This window comes from Anas acuta, chromosome 14 (assembly GCF_963932015.1).
Source record: "Anas acuta chromosome 14, bAnaAcu1.1, whole genome shotgun sequence".
NCBI lineage: Eukaryota > Metazoa > Chordata > Aves > Anseriformes > Anatidae > Anas > Anas acuta.
The window spans coordinates 9,503,835-9,524,326 of record NC_088992.1 but is presented as its reverse complement, the minus strand read 5'-3'; the positions used below and the strand labels follow the sequence as shown (position 1 = coordinate 9,524,326).

Genomic DNA, 20,492 nt, shown 5'->3' with positions numbered 1-20,492 from the left:
CGTCGCTTTCGGCGCTTGCTTTGCCATGCTGCACAAAAGGAGGCTTTCCTGGAGCTCCAGCTGCTCCAGCGTGAGCTGGAAGCAGAGCAGCCACGGGGTGGTTGTTTTGTACCATTCCTAGTGAGCAGCACATGAAGTCCAACCTCATCTGTCCCCCGTTTTGGGGCGTGGGGTTGTGCTGTGGGGGGCAGTGTCTGGGTTTCTGCAGCCCATGTGGTGGGAGCATCCTTGCTCTTCCCTGCTGGTGGGAACACACCTCTGGGAGAATCAACCTCTTGTCTTTCAGAGCTGTCAGCCCTCGGAGTCCTCTGATGCAACCCCACAGCTGTCTGAAGAAGCGCTGGGCACACCACGCCAAAGCCACCCCGCTGAGCAAGAGGGCTGTGAGCTCCTGGGAGGCCTGGCGCTTCGCCCCGACACCCCTCGCTCCGAGGGCAGCTCCCACTCGCAGAGCACCAGAGCTGATGGGAACGGACAGATGGATGTCGCCCGGAGCCCCCTCGTAGTGTTGAGGAGGTTAAGCCAGGAAATCGTTGAAAGCTCACTAGTATCCAGCATAATCGTGTCTCCGGGGAAGAGCCAGCCTCTGACAAGGTCAAGTGAGAAGCCTTCCTCGCCGCCTCAAAGTGATTCCAGTAACGTCTTGCCCAGCACCCTGGGAGAGGACCTCATGTCTCTGAGTCCCACCTTTGGCAGGGTGTCTTCGGGCTCCTGGCAACTCACACCTCGGAGACTGTTTGCGAGCCCCTCCAGCTCTTCCAAAGCAGCAGGCCACGAGCCAAAAGAGCAGCCCCTGCCCTGCACTGGCCATTCCACGGGAGAGGCCAGTGCTGGGAGCTCGGGCAGCCTCTGGAAGAGCTGGGCCATGGAGGAGGGTGGCAGCCCCAGGAGGAGCGGTGGTGGGACAGGTCCCAAACACACCTCAAAGCCCAAGCACGCTGCCAGAGCCTGTGCTTCCACAGAGCAGGAGGAGGTGCCTGACAGTTCCCCTGAGGTCTGCGTGCCAAATGTGGCCGAGGAGAAGCACAAGCAGGAGGAGGCGAGAGACACAGTACACTATTACTGGGGCATCCCCTTCTGTCCCAAAGGGGTGGACCCCAACCAGTACACCAAAGTCATCTTGTGTCAGCTGGAGGTGTACCAGAAGAGCCTGAAGCAGGCTCAGAGGCAGCTGTTGCATAAGAAGGAGTTTGGAAACCCAGTCGTGCCCAGCTCTTCTTCCTCGAGCCGAAATGAGCTTGGGAAGGGGGAGCAGATCAGTAGAGAGAATGGGGTCGCCGATGATGCCGAAGATGGAGACCCAGACATGCAGAAGGAGTGCGAGAGCATCACCTGGCTCCTCCCTTCGAAGAGGAGGGAGGCAGAGAGCCCAGGGCACAACATGGAAGAGGAGAAGAACTCCACTTCTGATGACGAGCCGACCACGAGCTACTGCCAGGTAAGAGCTGTGACGAGCAGCGGTTCGGCAGTCGTGCTCTTCCCTCCATTTTAGGATTCAGCCCCTCCTGCAAAGCAGGCGCCGCTGATAAGCGCTCCTCTTAAATTTAGGGGCTGCCTCCCCCAGCCACCCAGCGTGCTGTGCAAGGGAGAGGAAAAGCCTGCAGGCTGATTTCCCGGCTCAGAAGTGGTGGGGGCATCGTGCAGCCTGGCAGCTGTCCATCACTGCACCACCAAGATAAAGACTTCCAGCTGACACTTCCTTCTCGGAGGGGTGTAGCCTGGCAGGGCGTCAGGGCACCGAGACAACGCTCTGGCAAACCAGCTTAGAAACCTGTGGCCGCGTGAGGAGCTCTGTGTTTCCCTCCGCAGACAGAGACGTGGCTGTTCTCGCACTGCAGCCTCTCCTTTTCGCCTCCCTGGCTGAGTGCTGCGCTCCTGCGGGTGCTCTGCTCCCTCGTGGTGCTCTGCTCGCAGCTCTGACGGGCTGGCCGTGCTCGCAGGTGCGTTCTGCCTGCCTGGGGTGATCTGTCACGAGATCTGTCACGACAGCAGCGCTCGCTGTCCTCGCTCCCGTGCCTGGGCACCTTCTGTCCGCGCCTGCTTGTTGGGGCTGGTAGACGCTAGGTGTCAGCCTCTGTCTCTGTCAGGGCTCTCTCGCTGGAGCGGAAGGCAGCTTTCTGTCACTGCTAAGTTTAAACAGATTGCTAGTCAGATGAAGTATTTATTACTGCTGTATTTTAGGTTTGTGTCAGCCTTTTCCAACCCTCATTTTTCATAATGACTTCACTCCCGGATCATTGTATAACTTTATCTTCTCTATGACTGAAGCCTCGGCTCTGTTGTTCCTGTTTTCGAGTGTATTTGATCATTTACCCTGGTGTTAGAAAGATACTTAACTTGTTTTGTGATATTTATATTCTGTCTTGTAATATTGAACACTTAAGAAAAACGTCATGTCTGCATTTTCTGCTTGCAGAAAAAGTGCAGAGCAGCCTGTGCTGAAAAGTGACTTTTCGTGACAGTGCTTTGGCTGGGTGCAGCGGATACAGATTTAAACAAGCCTTAGAGGTGACCTGCAGAGGAAAGAAGCAGGCTTGCGCCTTTTTCATTTCTTTTGGATGGTTACAAACAATCGGAAGGGTTCTTAAGGCAATCTGTTTTTATTTTTTTTCCCCTCCCTGTCCTTTTCTTTGGAAATTGAAGTCGTGGTACTCCGGAAGATTGGGGTGGCTGCAGATCTGCGGCTGTGCGCGCTAAACCCCTCGGGAAGCTACAGCAGCTGGGAGGGGCATGAACTTTTAATTAGTATTGAAAAATATGGGTGTTTTTTTCCTCTTATTATCCGTGTAATGCTAATGCTTAATTAATTCTTGGGGAGAAAGTGGTTTTAGTGGTGCTGAGTGGGAACTTGTAATGTACTCATCCTGACCACAAGAGCTCTCCTAAGGAGCTGTGAGTGTGTGGAGATTTCGTCTGCCTGATATTTTTAAGGTGAAAAACCAAGGGGAGGAGCAAGCTTGAAAATTTCAACCCCGGGCAAAAATTTGCCAGTTTTCTGTTTACTGGAGAGAGAAGGATGTCTCAATACCTTCCATCTGCCTCCTGGCTCCTGGCTCCAGAGGTTGCTCCCTTCTCCTTTCGCCTCTCTGCGCAGTCGCACGCTGAGGCCAGCGCAGGTGATTTACTTGCAGGATCGATCTGTTTGATGTTTGCTTGTGCCTCGCCTCCATTTTTTCTCCTCTATCAAATACAATTCCAGCGGCGGTGACAAAGGACAGGCACAGGGCAGCGCTGTCCCCGATGTGCTGCGTGCCTCGGTCCCGGTGCCGCCGGGGGCTGCTTTGCCAGGGGGGGACAGTGGGAGATTTGGGGCTGTGCTGAGGCCAGAAACCATCCCTGCGGGCTCACAGCTGCCCTTGAAAAAGCCTCGTGATGCTCTGAAACCCCTCGCCGTGGTGGAAGGTCGCTGCCCACTGCAGGCAACGGGCAACCCGAGCGGTCATCGTGGTGGAGACGTCTCCTAGCCCCTGAACCTGCCCTGACAAACCCCAGTGCTAATGGCATTAATTCCTTCGTAGCCTTTCAAATAAGGTCGGGGGACTCGTGGTCTCTTAAAAGATTCAGAGGAAAACGACCCAATTCTGGAGGATTGGAATCTGGTGACCTGAATTAGCACCATACCTTAAAACGTATACACCAGGAAAATGAAATTGTGGCAGTGTTTGGGAGGGGGTTTGTGACTCCGCAGATATGTGCAGCTCAACAACGACAACAAAAAGTAGAGGAGGAGGTGTGGTATTTTATGTTAATGATGTGTTAGGCTGCGAAGAAATAAAGAACGGTGTAGATGAAACAGAATATTTTGGGGCTGGAGTCACTTTAGGGAAATGTGGCACGAGGCTTTGTGTTGGGGCTTGCTGGGGAGGCGCAGCCATCTCGTACCGGGGCTGATGGAAGCTGAAACCTCTGGTGGAAATCAAACCCTGAGAGGAGGAGGGAGGAAAAACCCCTTGGATTTCTTGGAGAAACGGCATGAGAAATCGCGGGCCTGCCAGCGAGGACTGCTAATAAACCGTTGTAATTCCATCTGATTAGAGAATGGCAAGCGTGATGTGTACACGGAGGGAGAAGAAAGGGAGCCGGGTAATGACTGACATGTTAGCCTGACCTTGGCAATGCACAAGGCTTTTGAACAAATTTTAAAGGAGAGAATAAGTGGGAGTCGGCGAGGTAAATGAAAAATGGGATAAAATGCACATGGATTTACCCGCTGCAGATTGTGCAGGTTAATCTGTCCCTGCTCTTTGATAGGACAGCTGATTACCCCGCCGAGAAAAATGCAACAGATTTTATCTGTGGGAATCTCAGAAAAGCGCTGCTCATGGTCAGCCAGCAGCTGTACCAGTTGATCAGGTCACCCGAACTCAGAAAAATGGATCTTAAAGCGGGGTGGGTGAGGGCTGCTGGAGTGCTTGCAGACACCCAGAGCCCTGGGTGGTTCGGCTCAGCACAAATGGAGCTGGGCAAGGGCTGTGATCGCTGCCAGGATTGGGATGGGTGCTGGGAGCAGGCAGGGACTGGGGGTGTGAAGGACAAGGTTGGCATGAGAAGGGATGGATGTGGGCTGCCCAGGAATACGGCTGGGCAGCCAGAAGTACTGCCAGGCACTGCCGAGCTCCTTACCGAAAGGAGCAGCGGAGGCCAAAAGCTGACAAGTTCAGGAGAGATACTTAGCTGCTTTTGGAAGAAAAGGAAGAAGAAAAGCCATGCTGCACACAGAACCTGATGACCCAGCAGAGCCTGTCTGGCCTGCTTAGCTGTGTGGTGTTTTATACAATATCCGAATTTTTTTTTTCTTTTCCAGGCCTCCCAGGTGCTGTCTGCAGAGGATGCACGCGGAGACGGGGAACCCATGCGGGCTGCACAAAGGTGAGGAGGGGGAATTCAGCGACCCGGGGACATGGACTCATCCTCCCACCGGGAGCAGTTTGGGGCACGGTCTGTATGGGGCTTGCTGAAGCCCTGGGAGCTGTGGAGCCTCCAGCAGCAGGTCCTGCTGGAAGGGGGCGTGCAGCTGCTGCTCAGACCTGTCCCTGGAAATACACAGCTTGGGAACAGTGAGAGAGAGGCACAACTGGGGAGAAGGGATCAGTTATTGTTCTTGCTCTCTAAAACGTGCGAGTACATCCTTGGACAAGTAAGAGGACTTGATCCTTACCCTCTGAAGCTAATTTGACACGGTACAGTAAAGCTGTGGAGATGGGTAGGTGAGCTAAAGGTGAGTTACAGCAGCGTGATCACATGCTCTGCCTTTGAAGGCACATATGCAGCATGGTGAATGGTTTACAGAATTTCTGTGTGTATTTTTATATTCTTGCCTTGCTGCTGAAGAGGAAAGAAGGGAGGAGGAAGCCAGACGGCACTGCCTATCAGCCAAAGATAGAGTGCAGTGCTCCAGAAAAGCCACTTCAGCAGATGACAGGTGTGGGACAAGTCAACATGATTTTCCTCAGATTTAAGCCTAGTCTTTTTTTTCCCCCCCTTTTGTCTTTACTTCCTGGGGGATGCAGTTCTGCAATGAAGGCTGTGAGAAGGTCAAAAGGGAGAGGATTCAAGGAGCAAATTGCAAGAGAGGGCAGATTTTTTTTTTTTTATTTATTTTTATTGACTGGGTTTTTAAAATTTAAACCTGTTTTGAAACAAAACTGCCAACTTTTCTTAGGTCTAACAGCATTGGCCCGAGTGGCTAATAACAACCTGCTGTTGCTTGCACCTTTCTAACAAGCTTAAAGCTCGCCTTGGGGAGCAAAAGGAACCTGCAGGAGCTGATGTGCCTGTGACAGATGAGCTTTTGCTGCTGTGTCAGAGCAAAAGGCACCGAGGTGTACGCTCTGGAGATCTGCCTCCCTCCTGCTCCAGGCAGGAGAGGCCGGGGCTGAATGTGCTGAGAGGGAGATCTCCTCCTGCTGGGGCTGGCTGGGGATGCTCCCCCCGAGGCCGGGACTCACCTGCCTGCTGCAGCCCCTCGCTGGCAGCTGGCACATCTGCAGCACGACAGAATCAAAAGGCTGCAGTCTTTGCAGTTCGGTGCACGTTAAGGTTTGCCATCTGGCTCCTGGTAATTTGCCACAGCAGTCCTCCCCCTGGGGAGGCTCAGGCACCCCGAGCTGCTGGCCTCGGCGATGCTTAATAGGAGAACGCCTCTCCGAGCTGTCGGGAGGTGTTGGAGCAGTCGTGGAAGCGGCAGAGTGGCTTCTTTGCTTTCTGCAGGCCACTCTGCTTGATTGTTTTATGCTGTGTGCAGAGCATGGGAGATTGGGGTTTTAATAAATGATTATAGGCTTTGTTACCAGGAGATAGTTGGTGTAGCAAGAAATGTGGTTTGACTTCAAATTGATTAGCCCATTTTATAAATGTCATAGCAAGTTGTTTTGTGTGAGTTCTTTTGAAGTGAGCCCTGATGTTAGACACAGAGTAAAACATGCTCAGCCTGGATTCATAACAAATGCTTTGAGATGCTTTATTTAGAGAGAAAAGCCACTTGTGATTTCCTATCAGAATTTTGTTATTTATCATAAATCAGCAGCGCCTGTTCTCTCCTCTCTGAGGCCTGTGGTTGAGCCTAATAAATCTTCTATTTGTCAGTGTGGGGATTCATGTTTTTTAAGTGTGTTCTTGCATACTTGATCAGACTAATCAGGAAGCCATGCAAAGCGCGGAGAGTGTCAGCATGGGTGCCAGACTTACTCAGCAAAGCCTGCCTGCTTCGGAGAGACACTGTGCTTGGTGGAAAAAAACAGAGGAACACGAAGGTTAAAAGGAGCGGGGCCGCGTGCGGTGCTGTGCCGAGGAGTGGCATCGCCGCTGCCGCTAGGACTTGCAGGGAGGCCTGGCATCGTGCTGCAGCCTTGCTGCTCCTGCCTGCCATGTGCAGCGATGAGAAAGGAAATTAGTGCAAAGAAGGAGGGAGTAATGCAGGATTGAGCAAGTCTGTGTCTTTCCTCTCCGAGGGTTTTGTTCCCCAGATGGAAGATGGCACCTGCACAGCTCCCAGATCTAAGAGCAGAAAGAAGCAGGAGAGCCCTGCGGGTATTTTTGCTCCCCTCACATGAGGTAGAAGCCCTCCATAAAGACACAAAGGGTCACTGTATGAAAATTAGTTCTTTGGGGAGTTTCTGCTTAGGACAGCATTTTGTAGCAATGTGTTTCTCTGTTATCCTGATCATTTCTGGCTATCAAATAATGACCACCTGGCAATGGCAGAGTGCTCTGCTCTTCTGAACTGTGCAGGACAGGCAGGGGCATGATGTCACACCTGCTGGATTTGTGTTTTATATGTATGTTTTGAACAGCATCTCCGTGTTGACCCCACTTGGCAGCAGAAGGAGCCCAGATATTGCCACAGAAAACTCTGCTGAAGAAGAGATCTCCGTTTGCCCAGGTAAGAGGCACCTGGGAACGTTCCGAGCTATGAAATGAATGATACACACTTATAAAATACAGAGAAAAGAAAAGAATTTGCAAGGCATTTGAACAAAACAAGTTTTCTTTCCCAGCTGTGTTTATCAGGGCTGAAATTATCCGAATAATTTTGTTTTCGTTCCCTGGTTTTGGACCCATTCCCTCTAAGACAATGTTGTAGCTCTGTGGCCAGAAATAGCTGGGTGCTTGCTGCCGGTGAGACCAGAGGGGTCGTTCCAAACGCAGTGCCAGGTGGGGTCTCTGCAAGGCTATCAGGAAATGTTCACATTTTTCACTGTCAAGATATGTAAAGCATGAGAGCTGAAGTAATTTTTTTTGGTCTTGCATTAATTAAGACTGTTTGGGGCCAACAAGTTTTTCTTCCTTGGTCTCTCCTACCACATTTGAGATGTTCCAGTTCAGGGTTTTAAGTGAGGGAAGTGATGACGAGCCCGCTCCTGGTGATGAGCAGCTGTAGGGAGAGGCCATGGCAGTGCTTGGAGGCACATTTTGTTGCGAAGGAAAGCCTGGAGGCCTGGTGGTGTGAGAGCGTGACAGACCATGGAATTGGAGCTGTGTTTGCTGTGCTCCTCAGATGCGAGGCAGATCTCTGTTCTTGCATTGCCTCTATCCCAGCAGTGTCCCACACACTTTCCCTGAGTCTAGTCTCACTCCCCATGAAGCTGCAAAGCTGCAGTGGCTCTGTCCTCACACCATTGTGCTGTGACTCCCAGCCCCTCATCCAGCTGTGTTGTTGCACGTTGTCTGATAACATTTGTGACAAGTCTAAAAAAATGTTTTAAAACTGTGAAAACGCTGTTACGAAACGGGTTAAGTTACATCAAGCGAGGAGAAAGTTTGGGGGCCACGAAGCTGTGCTGACATGGAGCTGTTTTTCTGCAGAGACCCAGCCGAGTCCACTGGAAGCTGCTGAGCCAGAGAGAGAAGAGCTCTGCTCGTCCAGCAAGGACTCGCCTATGCAGGTAAAAGAGCCTGAAGCTGAGGATCTGTCGTGTTTCCAGTGCTGCTCTCTAGATCTTTGGTTCAGCTGGGCTGCTGGGATCCTCGTGAACACTTCTCCATTCATTTTTCTCTGCTGCTCTGTAGTTCCAATCCCTTTTGGCCAGCTGCATCTGGAGCCTCTCAGTCCTGTAGCTGGAGATTTGTTACCAGCTGCAGCTCGTTCTTCTCTATCCCCTGCACTGCTGTGCTGGAGGACGTCCTCAGTGGGGACAGCAGCCTGGTGTTTGCCCAGGGTCAGAAGTGCAGTGCTCAGTGGTGCAGAGGGACCTCAGTTACTCGTGTTCGGACACAATTTTACCTGTTACAGCCCTCTGAACACCGGCGGTTGTTGGCCACAGACCGTCTCCAAGAGGCTGAGCAGAGATTCACCCAAGGGGGCTGGGTTAGGATAAAGATAGCAGCGAGGTGTTGAGGGCTGCTGGTGGCTTGCAGCCCAAGGAGAGGGAGCTGGGCCCAGGAACCTCGATTTGTATGCAGTAATGGTTAGCAGCAGCAGTGAGCCGGTGGCGGGGCCGTCCTCTCGGCTCCCGATACAGATGTGCGCTGCGGTGTGGCTGCTCTCCCTGTGTTGTCACACCTGTGCAGCAATTGCCTCGCAGCTGTCACTGTAGCGACATCTGACTTCAGTTCCTGCTTCTGATAAAACTCCCTTTGTCTATTAATTTAGAGAGCGATATCAAAGGGGTTGCCAAGTGCTCCTCTGGCAGGGTACATGAATACAGAGCCGCGCGGCTCTCGACAAGAGGATTCATTTGTGGGAAGCTCACTCGGGCAGCCTGCAGCTCGTACGGCGCGTCTGCAGCTCCGAAGCCTCGTTGTCACGGGCCTCTTAATAAACCCAGTTCTGCTCCCGTGCTCCTTCCCTTCCGCAGGTCCCTCGCAGCACTGCTCAGTCGATCAGAGACTGCGGCGGGCAGCGGCTGCGGTCCTGTGCAGAGCTGTGCCTCAGCCCTGCAGGCACGCTGATGGCCCGTTTGGCAGGACAAGGTGCTGGGGCTTCCTAGGGGCTGTCCCACAGCGTTCTCCTCGGCAGCAGGCACCAGCCCCAGCCCGCAGCCTCCCAGGCAGGAGGCAGCAGCAGCTGCCCGTGGATCAGCAGTTAGCACGAAGCAGGCAGGGACCGCTGGGACCGACTCCTTCCTCGCAGATGCTGAGCCAGGACACGGGAGTCTTGTTCTTGAGCTCAGCCTCTAGCATCGCTCTTGGCTGCTTGCTGGCTGCGACTGCTGCCTCTCGGAGGCAATTTTCCCTGCTAGAGAGGGAAGGCGCCGGTCCCTGCCTCTGCTGGGGGTGACTGGGTCCGCAGTCAAGGTTTTCCGGACTGCTACTGCAAGGTTTTGTGCACGCCGTTTCAGGGCTGCGGTATCTTTTGTTACAGCATGTTGCATTTCCATTTAAAATTAGTAATTTACCACTGAATGTAGGCGGGCAGGGCGTGTGGAACCGGTGATCTCCTAAGACTGATTTAAAAATGGCAGCTCGAAGGCACGGTGCCTGCTGCTTTTCCCATCTTTTTTTTTTTTTTTTGCTGTGTTGTCTGACTAGGATAATGCGGGTTTGATCCGATCATTCATATTTGACACATCTTGTTTTTTATGACTCCTCTTTGTAACGCCCCATGGTGAGGACTTCGCGGGATGTAGTGACACTGAGAAGTGAGAGCAGGGGATGAGTGCTAATGCTGCAAGCGATGTGCTCCAACAGCTTGCGTTTGGCTGGAGGAACTCTTGTGGCAACTCCTCCGTAGAAATCTAGTGCAGAGTCTCCCTGGAAATCAGTGCAGTGTTTTTGGGGTTCGGTACCATCGCCTGTCAGGCGGTGTCTGGGAAAGATGAATTTTCTGACTTGGATTCTCAAGTTTAAGACGCAGTCGTGCAATTTCTTGCAGAGCCTCTCTGAGTCAACCAAGCGCTCCCCCTCCCTTTGGAACATAAAAATGAGGACGGATGCTCAGCATCGGGCCCTCTTTTGGCAAAGCAAGTGTTAAACCAAGAAATATGACAACGTGCTCCAGCAGCACCGAGCATCGTGGCTGGCCCCGGTTACTGCTTCCCTGAAATTGCACCGTTGGAGGGATGCAGACAGCAGTGTTACTGCACATGGCACTGCTTAGCCCTAAGAACAGAAAGCCCTCCTATGCTATTTCCCTCTAGGTTTCTTCTACGTGGTTAATATTTAAATCATTTTTAATGGAGAGGGGGAAAAACATTTCTCTTTGAAATATGGAGAGATTTTGTAGCAAGCCTGACTTGGCAGAGCCCGAGCTGTGAGTGAGATGGGGGCAGCCTGGTGCATCCAGGAACCAGGAGCAGCGCAGGGAGCAGCCTGTGGCACTGGGGTTTGTAATGGGGCACCTCTGCAGCTGGGCAACCAACGCACAAAGGGAGCGTGGGGAAGTGTTAATGAACAAACACGGGCTGTGACATTTTGCCCTGGCAACGAGCCCCTGTTAGTAATGCCGTGTGGCACGGGGTTTTTGGCTGCGCTGCCTCTCGTGGGTCTGTGTCACCTCTGATGCTGCTCCAGCCACGTTCCCCGATGAGGAGGAGCTTCCCCAGCGATTTTGCCGTGCCGCAGCCTCCCTTCGTCCTGGGAAAAGCTGTGTTCACAGCCTCTGTAGTGTGGATCGTGTCCAGAAAGTGATGAGCACAAGTCAGGTGTTGAACTCTCGCTTTGCCCCATGAATTTCCCATCAGTTTCGCTTCTGAGCTTTCCTGATTAATGGAAGCTTTGCCGTTTTTCTGTTAGGATAGGTGGTGTTTGCCTTAAATGGTGTGCACGGCTGTGCGGGGAGGCTTCACCATGATTCAGCAGGACATGTTGCCTTTGGAAGAAGAATTAGACATTAGTGCTGCACAGTTTACTCAGGCAGTGGTGTTATTTCTGACCTGTGTGTGAGGAAGGGAGAATAAAACTTACCAAGACAAAGCAAGTCTCTAGGAGGGTGAGCAGCTACCAGACAGCACAGAGCACTGCAGCTACCAAAAAAAAAGAACCAACACAACTAACTGTCTGCTTTTCCTCTCCTTCCTTAGGCCAGTGAAGACGAAAATGCTGGCAGGGCTCTGGCTGAGGGCAGTCCCACAGCTGCTGACCGCGTGTCGTGCCCGCTGTGCGACAAAGGCTTTCCAGCTGCAGAGATCGAGCTGCACGCTATGTACTGCAACGGCGTCGTGGGAGAGGAGCCTGCTGAGGACAGTCCAGGTCTGCCAAACACGCTGTGTATTTGCTTTTTGTGCTGGCCTCCCTCTCCTGGCACTTGCAGCCGGGTGCTGGAATCCTTTTCCTCCCGGGATATTTGGTGTGAGGCGTGGCAGGTCGGGAGGTTTGTCCTCTCCGCCTTGGTCCATCTCAGAGCTGGCCAGGAGAGTGTAGCTGGAGACTCTAATAATATCCAGTACCTCCTGCACAGAGCTCTTCACTCTGATCGGCTTCATAACCAACCACAGTATTGGTCCCAGGGAAGGTCTATAAGCTGAGCATTACCCAAGGATCGAGACCTGGCTGTTTCACACGACGTTTGCAAGGCACATCTATTTTGAGTTTAGTGAGGACCTGCAGAGGATTTGCCACAGATAGAAAATGGCAGGCTCCAGAGCCATGCGGGTGAGCATCCTTCAGGCCTCTTAAGAAATGAGAATGTTCTGTACCGCTCCGAGTACAGCCTGCACTGTGCAATGAGCCTGACATTTGTATGTGCAAAAATGGCTTGTTCAGCAGGAAGGGATTGCAAAAAAAGTTTCCCTCTTGCTCCTCCAAAATTGCAAAATGATAGCTATTGATCTGGGAGCTCAGATTTTTCTCCTTCATGTGAAGAGTGAGGCATAGAAGTGCAATCAGAATGCCCGTATTAAATCCTCTTTGCACTCTTCTGTGTCAGTTTTCTGTAGCCAACCTTTGTAGAGCTTAAGTGAACAAATACACCAGTTGGCTATCAGCGTATTCAATAAGTTATGCTTTAGCTGCTGCTTGAAATGTAAAATCTGTTAGCACAATGTCAGGTAATATCAAAGCAGTGGCTTGTAATGAGATTAACTTTTCAGGTTGTGAATATATAATTTTTAGTTGCATACTGGGTTATTAAATGCGATCTAAATCTGTAATGTTTAAGCAATTTGAGCAAATCAGAGCAAGTGCAGGAGCTGTAGCTTCTGCACTCCTCCAGCAGGAAGAAGTTTCTCCATGTAATCTTAATGCAGAGTTGATGTAGCTTTAAAATACAAGGTCCTTGTTACACTGAGTCTTTGAGGATGTGACATGGGGCCTGTCAAGAGGACACCAGGCAGAGTAGCAGCTGTTACTGCTCGGTGCTGGGTTTTGGTGGGGAGTTCTCTCTGCAGGCACAAAGCGGCTACCAGTGCAAAGGGGAAACGGCTCGTGCGGATCATGCAGCATCACAGCTCCTCTCCCATCCTGATAAAGGTCTTATCTGCACTACAAAACAGAGCAGAATTTTTAGTATGCCTTTTAGCAGGACTGGCTTTGGCCCGGCGGTAATCGGGTCCCCCGTGTGCCTGGATTGTGGGTATATCCATTGATCCTGGGGAATCCTGGCTGTGATCAGGAGAAGGCTTTGAAATTTTTGGCAGTGCAAGGGAATTTATTCTCTCCTTTGGTGTTGGCTTTCAGCAGGACAGAGTTCAAGGCTGGCCTCTCCACTCTGCTTCCAGACTGGTCTCCTCGGGGATGTTTGTCAGGGTAGTTATTTTGGAATTGCTACGCTGCTATTCTGCCTTGTTCAGAACAATCCCCCCCAAAAAGAAAACTAGCCTGGAATAAAAGGGATCTTGCTCTGCAGTAATGGCTCTAAGCAGAGCAATGGTTCTGGGACAAAATCACAGTAATTTGGGTTTTCGATTGCCAGTTATTCTGGTATTTTCCCTGTAGAGACCAGGCTTTATTAGCCATAACACTCTCCGACACCTGTGTTGTTTGGGCCAGGGCTCTTCACGGAGCTTCGTGCTCCGAGCTGTGCACTTGAGCTTGGAGGAAAACAACGTGGGGGAGAGGCCCGATGCCTGCTGGGCTTTGCAGGGCACCTCCCTCCAGCTCCCAGTGAGACAAACATCACCCTAAAAGACCCCGGCTGCTGGGCTGCTCGGGGCGATTTGGGATGAGCAGGCGGGGGAGATGTTGAGCCCAGCAGAGGTCAGGCAGCAGCTTGGCACATCCGTGCAGGTACAAAAGGGCTCTGCTTCCAGGGCTGCTATCTTGGCACCTTTTCCTAGCATAAAACCTCCAGGTAAAGTAACACAAGGGGAATAAACGAGGTGGGAGAATTGTTTTCTGAAGCAAATGCCAACTCGGGTGTCGGTCCAGAGCCTGTCCCCTGGCACTGCAGCACCACATCCAGGCTGGGCGCTGGCTGCCTCAGGAGCAGAGCAGCAATCCTGTGCGAAAGGCAATCGAGTGCTGCCCTCTGAGCCATGTCCTGATCTGGTTAGGAAAGACAGCTTCGCTTTTCCTTCACTGCACCGGGTCAGGGGTTCCTGATCTGTCTTCAGACTTATTAATTGGATTTACTCCTGATGGCTTCGCTACCGCTGCTTGCTGTAGCTGGCAGCGTTTGCAGTTTTAAAATTACAAAGGGATGGATCCTTGGTGGTTTTGTTTCTCTTCTGCCCTCTTCTAATCATGCACCAAAGCCTTCCAGGGGGTTGTACAAGGAGGGCAGCTCAGGCTGGCTGATGTTTAAGGACAGGTTTTCAAATTAGGCAGCTGGGCAAGACGAGCTGCAGTTGCTTCCCTTACGTATATACATGGCCTCCCTGGCTGGATGCCCAGACAGCCACATACCTGGACAGGATGAAAATCTGATCATGAATTTCCATTTTCCTGTGGTCTGAGTAAATAAAAAGGAAGAGCCTGCTGTTGCTTTAGCTTCCGTACCAGGTTGGGGGGAGGTTCAGGTCCCAGGTTTCCAGCTCAGTGGCTGGTGTTAATTCCAGGTGAATGAGCGGAGCCGTGGAAGTGCAGTGCCAGCTCCCTCTTCCTTAATGCCTCCAGCTGAAGCTGACTTGTGCGAGGGGCTCTTCACGGAGCCACCGGCTTCATTGCCTCCTGCTGCTGCCCCTGCCCATGCACAGATCTGCTGCTCTCTGTCTGGAAGTGAGTCTTGGCTGCTACTGAGCGCATCGAATCGCCTTGAGCTTTGGGACGTACTCAATTCCTATCGTCCTCCATCTACGTGCTCCCATCTTCTCAGTTCCCAGGTGAGCCTGGGAAAATGAGGATTTGCACATCCCTTCCTCCCAGAGCCCCGAATGCAGCCTAATGCAGCTGTCAATCTTCAGCGCAGCAGCAGTGCCGGTGCTGTTAAAAAACCTCCTGGCATCGACAGAGGTGGCACTGATACAGTGGAAAGAGGAACAGAATAAGTGCAGGGAAAAGACTCCGTGCCCAAAGCAGCGTGGCTGGTGGCGAGGGTGGGGGAAGCAGGTGCAGAGAGGAGCAGACGGCTCGTGCAGCAAGGCGAGGAGCTGGGAAACATGTGGCCTTGCCCCTCTGCGTGCTGGCATCTGGCTGAGCTCACCTGGCAGCCCTGGGAGGTGCTGAGGATGATCTGCCAGCCAGGAGAAATGCTGAAGGAGTGAACAGGCCGTCCGCAGGCTGCAGAGTGCCTCTGGCCCAGCACGGCACCATGCACCAGGCGGCGTTGCAGGGTTCCCATCGCACGGCGGCTCAGGGCTGCTCTGCGGGCTGGGAGTTTGCCCCCCAGCAAGTATTTTCCCAAGTTCCTGACCCCCCCAGTCCCGTGGGCTGCTGGTGTGTTCAGGCAGGGTCGTGCCTCGCCAGCATTTGTGGGGACGTGAGCGGGGAGGGCTGGCTGCTGCGCCTCCGCTGGCACCGCCGGCCCTGTTCTCTCCCCCGCGCCTCTGCTGTCAGCAGCACAGCTGGGGGTCTTCCCCTGGGCACCCGCAGAGCTGGTCCCGGAGATCTCTAATGGGCCCATTATGCCAGATGTGTTCACTGCTTTGGGAAGAAAATAGAACTGATTAACACCTGAGCTGGTGCACGAGGCTCCTGAGACGGTGTTAAAGGAATATTAACAAGCGCGCACCGAGCCGGGGAGCGGCTTTCACCGCGCTGCCAAACGCACGGGGGGCAGGCTGGGGGGCCGGGGGGTGGCCGTGCTCAGCTGTCCTCCCGAGCACGCTGCCACCTCAAATCTGGGCCAGGCTGAGCTAAAGAGAGACTCCTGCCTTGGCGCCTGTGAGAAGCAGGCTGCTGGGATCCGTCGCTGCCCACGAGGCAGCATCCACGTCTAGGAAATGCTCGAGCTCGTGTCTTCAGCGTGGATGTCTCCCTCCAGCCCCAGCAGCTCCCGAGGACCTCGCGGCACATCTGGTGGTTGTGGCTGAGCAGCGACTGCCAGGAGGGGAAGGGCCTCGCTGTGTCAGCACCGTGGGTAGACACGGGGGTCGCCTGACGCTCTGGAAATGGGGTTTTGCAAAAAATTCTGGAGGATTCCCTTTGTCCCGCTCAGAATTCTGTGCATCCCTGCCTTTGGCACAGCTGATGAGCCAGCAATAACAGCTTTGTCATGCCCGTAGCTTGGATCCAGGCCCTTCTCCTAATGAGAGCGTGGAGTGTGGCAAGCAGTGCTTCTGGGCTGCAAAACAGCTCCGTGCATTGCCCCCCCCTGTAGCCAGATTGCCTGAGAGTGCTTACTGTGACATCTGCTTCGGGCTGGAGTCTTGGATGTCCCTGGTGGAGTGAGCTAAGATATCCGATGTGTTCCCTGAGGGTCTTTGCTGGTGGCATGTCAGCAGGAATATGCTGAGGAATTCAGCTGAAAGAGGCAATTCTCCGCCGTGCTCCCCGCGGGTGCCTGGGGAGCAGCTTTGGAGAGGCTGCTCGGGCGTGCTGGAGGAACTGTTGGACCACCTCCTGCGTGCTGCTCAGGCCAGCACCTTGCTGGCTGCCTCCGTGTGTCGGAGCAGCGCCTTCCCTGCTGCCACCGGAGAGCAGAGCTCTTCACCCAGAGACCTCACGGAGCTGCGCAGACCAAGGTGGGGGCAACGCAGCGGCTGCGAGGCCAATTGTTGTAACCTTCCCACCCCGGCACGAGCTGTGCGCCTCCCCAGCAAGGCTGCCTCTTCCCTCCACATCCCAGAAGGGCTGGTGGCCCTGCACAGCCTCAGCCCTCCTTCGTCCCCAGCCTCTCTGCTCCCACGCTCCCTGCCCGGCAGCAGACACGGGTGTTTAGTTTGGCAGCGAGCGGCGCGGCGGTGCTGGAGCAGCTGTGCAGCTCCGCTCCCGGGCTGCTGCGCTGCCGTGCGTCAGCTTTAAAATTACTGTAAACTGCATCCTGTTGGTCCAGCTGTTTCTGCTGGAAGGCAAGTGCTGGTGTGAAACGGCTTAGCTGGCTTCTCAGGCTGGGGAAGGCAACTTCTTCCAGAGCCCTCCGTGAAAAAAGGAGGCTTGGCCAGCCCCCACGTTGGCAGGAATTGAGGTCCTGGCCACCCCAGTCCTGTGTTCCTTCGCCTCACTTTGCATCCCTCCTGCTGCAACCTTTAGTGAAAGAATGAAGGGTGTGGGCGCCGTGCAGGGGTGATGTGGGGGTGGCTGGCCCGTAACCTTGTCTGTTTTGCCTCCAGTGCTCACCCGGCGTCAGAGAGAGGCCAGGAGTAAAGCTGCCGGTGGGGACAGCGGCCCGGCAGCCTCAGACACTGACAAGTAAGTAGGTATGCTTGCTCCTCCAACACTGTCTCTCTGCTCCAGCTCGTCCCTGGATGTCTTAATCCCTGTATAAATGCTGGCTGTTGGCCTTACAGCATCATTTCCCTGAGAAATTGCCTTCGCTTAGCGCCTCGTTGCAGTGCTGGGTATGTTTACACCGAAACAAGAGGAATTTGCTGCTCTCTGCTTGCTTATTTTTTGCACTAATTCCTTTCAGCCAAACCCATGGTGGGTCAGGGATGCGTGGTCTCCGGCCATCGTGGAGGGAGCTGAAATGTTGCTAACTCAGGCAGTTTCTGCTGGGAGATCTGAGCTTGGTAACCCTGGGAAAAGAAGAGGCTAGGACGGGGAGGCTGTCAACATGGCACCTGTAGTGATATTCTTAATTAAATTAGACTTTCAGAATAGCAGTGGCTTTGTTTAATCTCTTCCCATGCAGCCCCTCCTCCTGCCACCCACACAAAGCATCATAAGAGAGGATCTGACAGTAAAATCCCTGCTATGGAAGCAATTTTGCTGTTACAAACAGTGGATGGCAACATCACTAATGGAATTAGGCTAATTATAGAGAGGACAGCTTCTGTTTAGACACATTATCTGGGTAATCAGCACTGACTGGAAAGAAAATACGGGAAAAGTACTGCAGAGTTTTGCTCGATGGGGGCTCTCCATACGCGTTTTAGAGCCTGGGGTGAGTTTTACTAGGAGAGTGCTGCTTATCAAACTGAACACAACACTGCTGGGGCTGGTCCCTGGGGGCTCGTCTCTTCCTGGAGCAGGTCCATTCCTGAACAGCTCCCCGGGTGGATGCTCTCCCGAAGAACCAGTGCCCTCTTCTGCATGCTCTGGTCCCCGCCGAGAGCTGGTGTGGAAGCAATTACAGCCATATAAAGCCAAGCCTGACCTCCAATCTCCTTTCACCCCGGGTAATTTTCTTCCTAGCCACACTCAGTCGTCCTGCGTGAGCCTGGGCATCTCCTGCACAAACGAGGGGGTTCGAGGAGCGCGCTGCAAGGGAGAGGGCACCTGTGCCAGCCCCCCAGCAGGAGCGTGTGCTGTGGCATGTAAAATGGAGATAGTGCAGAGGAAGACTTGATTTACTAGTCAGACAAGCTCATCCAGCCCTGGTAAAACGTCTCTCTGATTTAACACACTTGGTTTGCTTTTCAGGCGGAATTTAACTCCCTTTTGCAAAGCCCTCGCACTTCATTTCTGTGGATTTTGACAGGGTGCTTTATGTCTGGGGAGAAATCAGCAGCGGTTGAGATAGTTAGATGAGCAGATTTGATTACCGTCCCGCTGCTGCAGCAGCAGGAGACAGAGGAGCAGGCAGGGAAAACTGATAATCGCTCAGGCTTTGTGCTCGGCGCTGGCCTGACCCCGCTGCTCGGTCCCAATCCGGTGGCTGGGAGCCCGGCGCAGGGCGAATCCTAACGCGGTGCTCTGTCCTTTCGTGCCTGGCAGGTGTGAGAAGTGCTACCTCTGTAAGTCACTGGTGCCACTGCTGCAGTATCAGAGGCACGTGGACAGCTGCCTCCAGGCTGCTAGGCAAGCTCAGGGAACCAGGAGGCTGCGAAGCGCCAAGGTGAGGGGTGACCCCGCAGACCGTCTCCTTTGCTTTGCGCTGGGTTCGGGGCCGGGTCGCCAGCAGGAGCCCTTTCCTTGGGGCCGTGGGATGAGCTGTCCTGGCACGGGATTGCCTGGCCCTGCGCGTGGTAGCCCTGGCCAGAGAGCTTGTTGCCTTCCTGCAAGAGCATGGACCGGTCCCAGGGGTGAGCTAATCCGGCGGCGCTGCCAGTAACCTCTCCAGCAGGCAGGCAGCCAGCCTGTCCCGCTGCCAGGCGGCGCGCCTCGCTCCTGCAGCCTCCCTCGGCTGAATATAGATGCCGTGGAGGGTGGTGGCAGGGTGACAGGCGCATCTGACTCCATCCACCGGCCCCTTCCCTCGGGGAAGGTTTGGAGCTGAAGCTGGGGGGAGCCGCTCCGTGCCTGGAGCATCCCAGGGGAGTGAGCACGGGGAGGTGTGCCCGCTGGGGGGACGTGGCAGGAGCATGAGGAGCAGCTGGGGCACGGTCACCCACCAGGTGTTGGCCCCCACCGGGCCTTGTCCTGCTCGTGGTGGTCTGGGGGGAGCGTGGGGAGGGGTCTTCTGAGCCTTCCCGCTGGCTCCTGCAGGCAGAGCCCTCGTGCCTGAGCTTTGCCTGCGCTCAGAAATGATTCTCAGCGTGAAGATGCAACATGATGTCTTAGTTTCCTATAATCCCTTAAATCCATCACAGGCCTCAGCCCTTTGGGGATTCAGATGCAAATGATGAGATTTCTGGTTGATGGTTTTGGCTGGGACACAGCCAAGCGCTGCGTGGCTCGGGGAGCTGTGGGGCACGGCTGCTCCTGCGTGTCACCGGCTCCGTGGGGGCCGTTTGACTCCGTCCCCACAGGAAGGAGCTGGGGGTGGGCGACCCTATAGGTGGCTTGGAAAGGCTCTGGGTTTCCTCTGGCTCTGCCTCGTGCCGAGGGGGGAGCAGGTCAGGGTCCTGGGCCGTTGGGGAGCTTCTTGCTGGTAGCACGGGGTTCCTTCCACGGCCCGTTTTGGGGTGCTTGGCAGCTCCAGCCCTGCAGCTGGGATGCCAGTGCCTTCTGGGGCAGGGAACCGTCAGGAGAGGGGACTTTGCAGGCGGGGTCAGTGCCCTTCCCTTTGTCTGTGTGGTCACACCTTCCTGAGCCTGAGAGAGGGCATGAGATGTGCGTTCCTCATCTGGCTGTGCTGTGTGGGAAGGCTCTTCCCAAAGCATCAAGCCCCATCCACAGAGCAGGACAAAGCCTCAAAAGGCACAATGCGTGGGGGATGTGCCCGAGATGTGGCAAAGTCTTTGGTGCCCAGATAGCCCCATACAGCCCCGTGCTTGCTCACTGGGCTTGGGGTGGCTTCCTGTCCCTGGGTTCCGTTCTTACCGGGCTCTGCTCCGTTAACTGGCCCCAAAGCTGCCCTGGTGTCTGTGTCCAGACAGCTTCCTTCACAACAGCGCTGTGATGGTGTTCTCCTCTCCCTTGGCAGGTTGTGGGAAGGCACGAGAGGGGACTCCTCAGCATGCTGGAGCTCTCGGAGAGCAAGTCTGCAGGTGGGAAGCTGCTTTTTGTGCTGGGATGAGGGCTGCCGGACCTCCCCTTTTGGGGCTTTGGGGTGGCAGCTCCATGTTCCTGCTGAAGGAGCCTTCTTATAGGGGGCTGGGGGTTAGGAGGGGGCTGTTGGACCCCCTCGGGAGCCCCACAGACCTGTGGCACAGCCCAAGATGTGCCGGTGATGGCACAGCCCAGCTCCATGTCACCGAGGTCTTGAGGAGGGGGTGTCAGGGTGCTGCCCCCACGGGTGCTGATGTGCCCTCTCC

The 20,492-nt window shown here is 54.2% G+C and overlaps 1 protein-coding gene across 5 annotated transcripts in view; it reads left to right on the top strand.

Moving 5' to 3' along the window:
• The window catches only part of UIMC1 (ubiquitin interaction motif containing 1), a 36,192-nt gene that overhangs the window by 15,266 nt on the left and 434 nt on the right, over positions 1–20,492 (top strand). For 3 of the 5 annotated variants that reach the window (XM_068698357.1, XM_068698359.1, XM_068698358.1), the window contains 8 exons: positions 287–1,438; positions 4,805–4,869; positions 7,293–7,381; positions 8,305–8,384; positions 11,460–11,628; positions 17,025–17,103; positions 18,571–18,691; positions 20,162–20,225. In XM_068698357.1, coding sequence (XP_068554458.1) covers positions 287–1,438; positions 4,805–4,869; positions 7,293–7,381; positions 8,305–8,384; positions 11,460–11,628; positions 17,025–17,103; positions 18,571–18,691; positions 20,162–20,225 — 1,819 coding nt within the window. Of the gene's footprint in view, positions 1–286; positions 1,439–4,804; positions 4,870–7,292; positions 7,382–8,304; positions 8,385–11,459; positions 11,629–17,024; positions 17,112–18,570; positions 18,692–20,161; positions 20,226–20,492 lie in introns of those variants that run through there. The other 2 variants (XM_068698360.1, XM_068698361.1) reach the window with 2 other exon arrangements.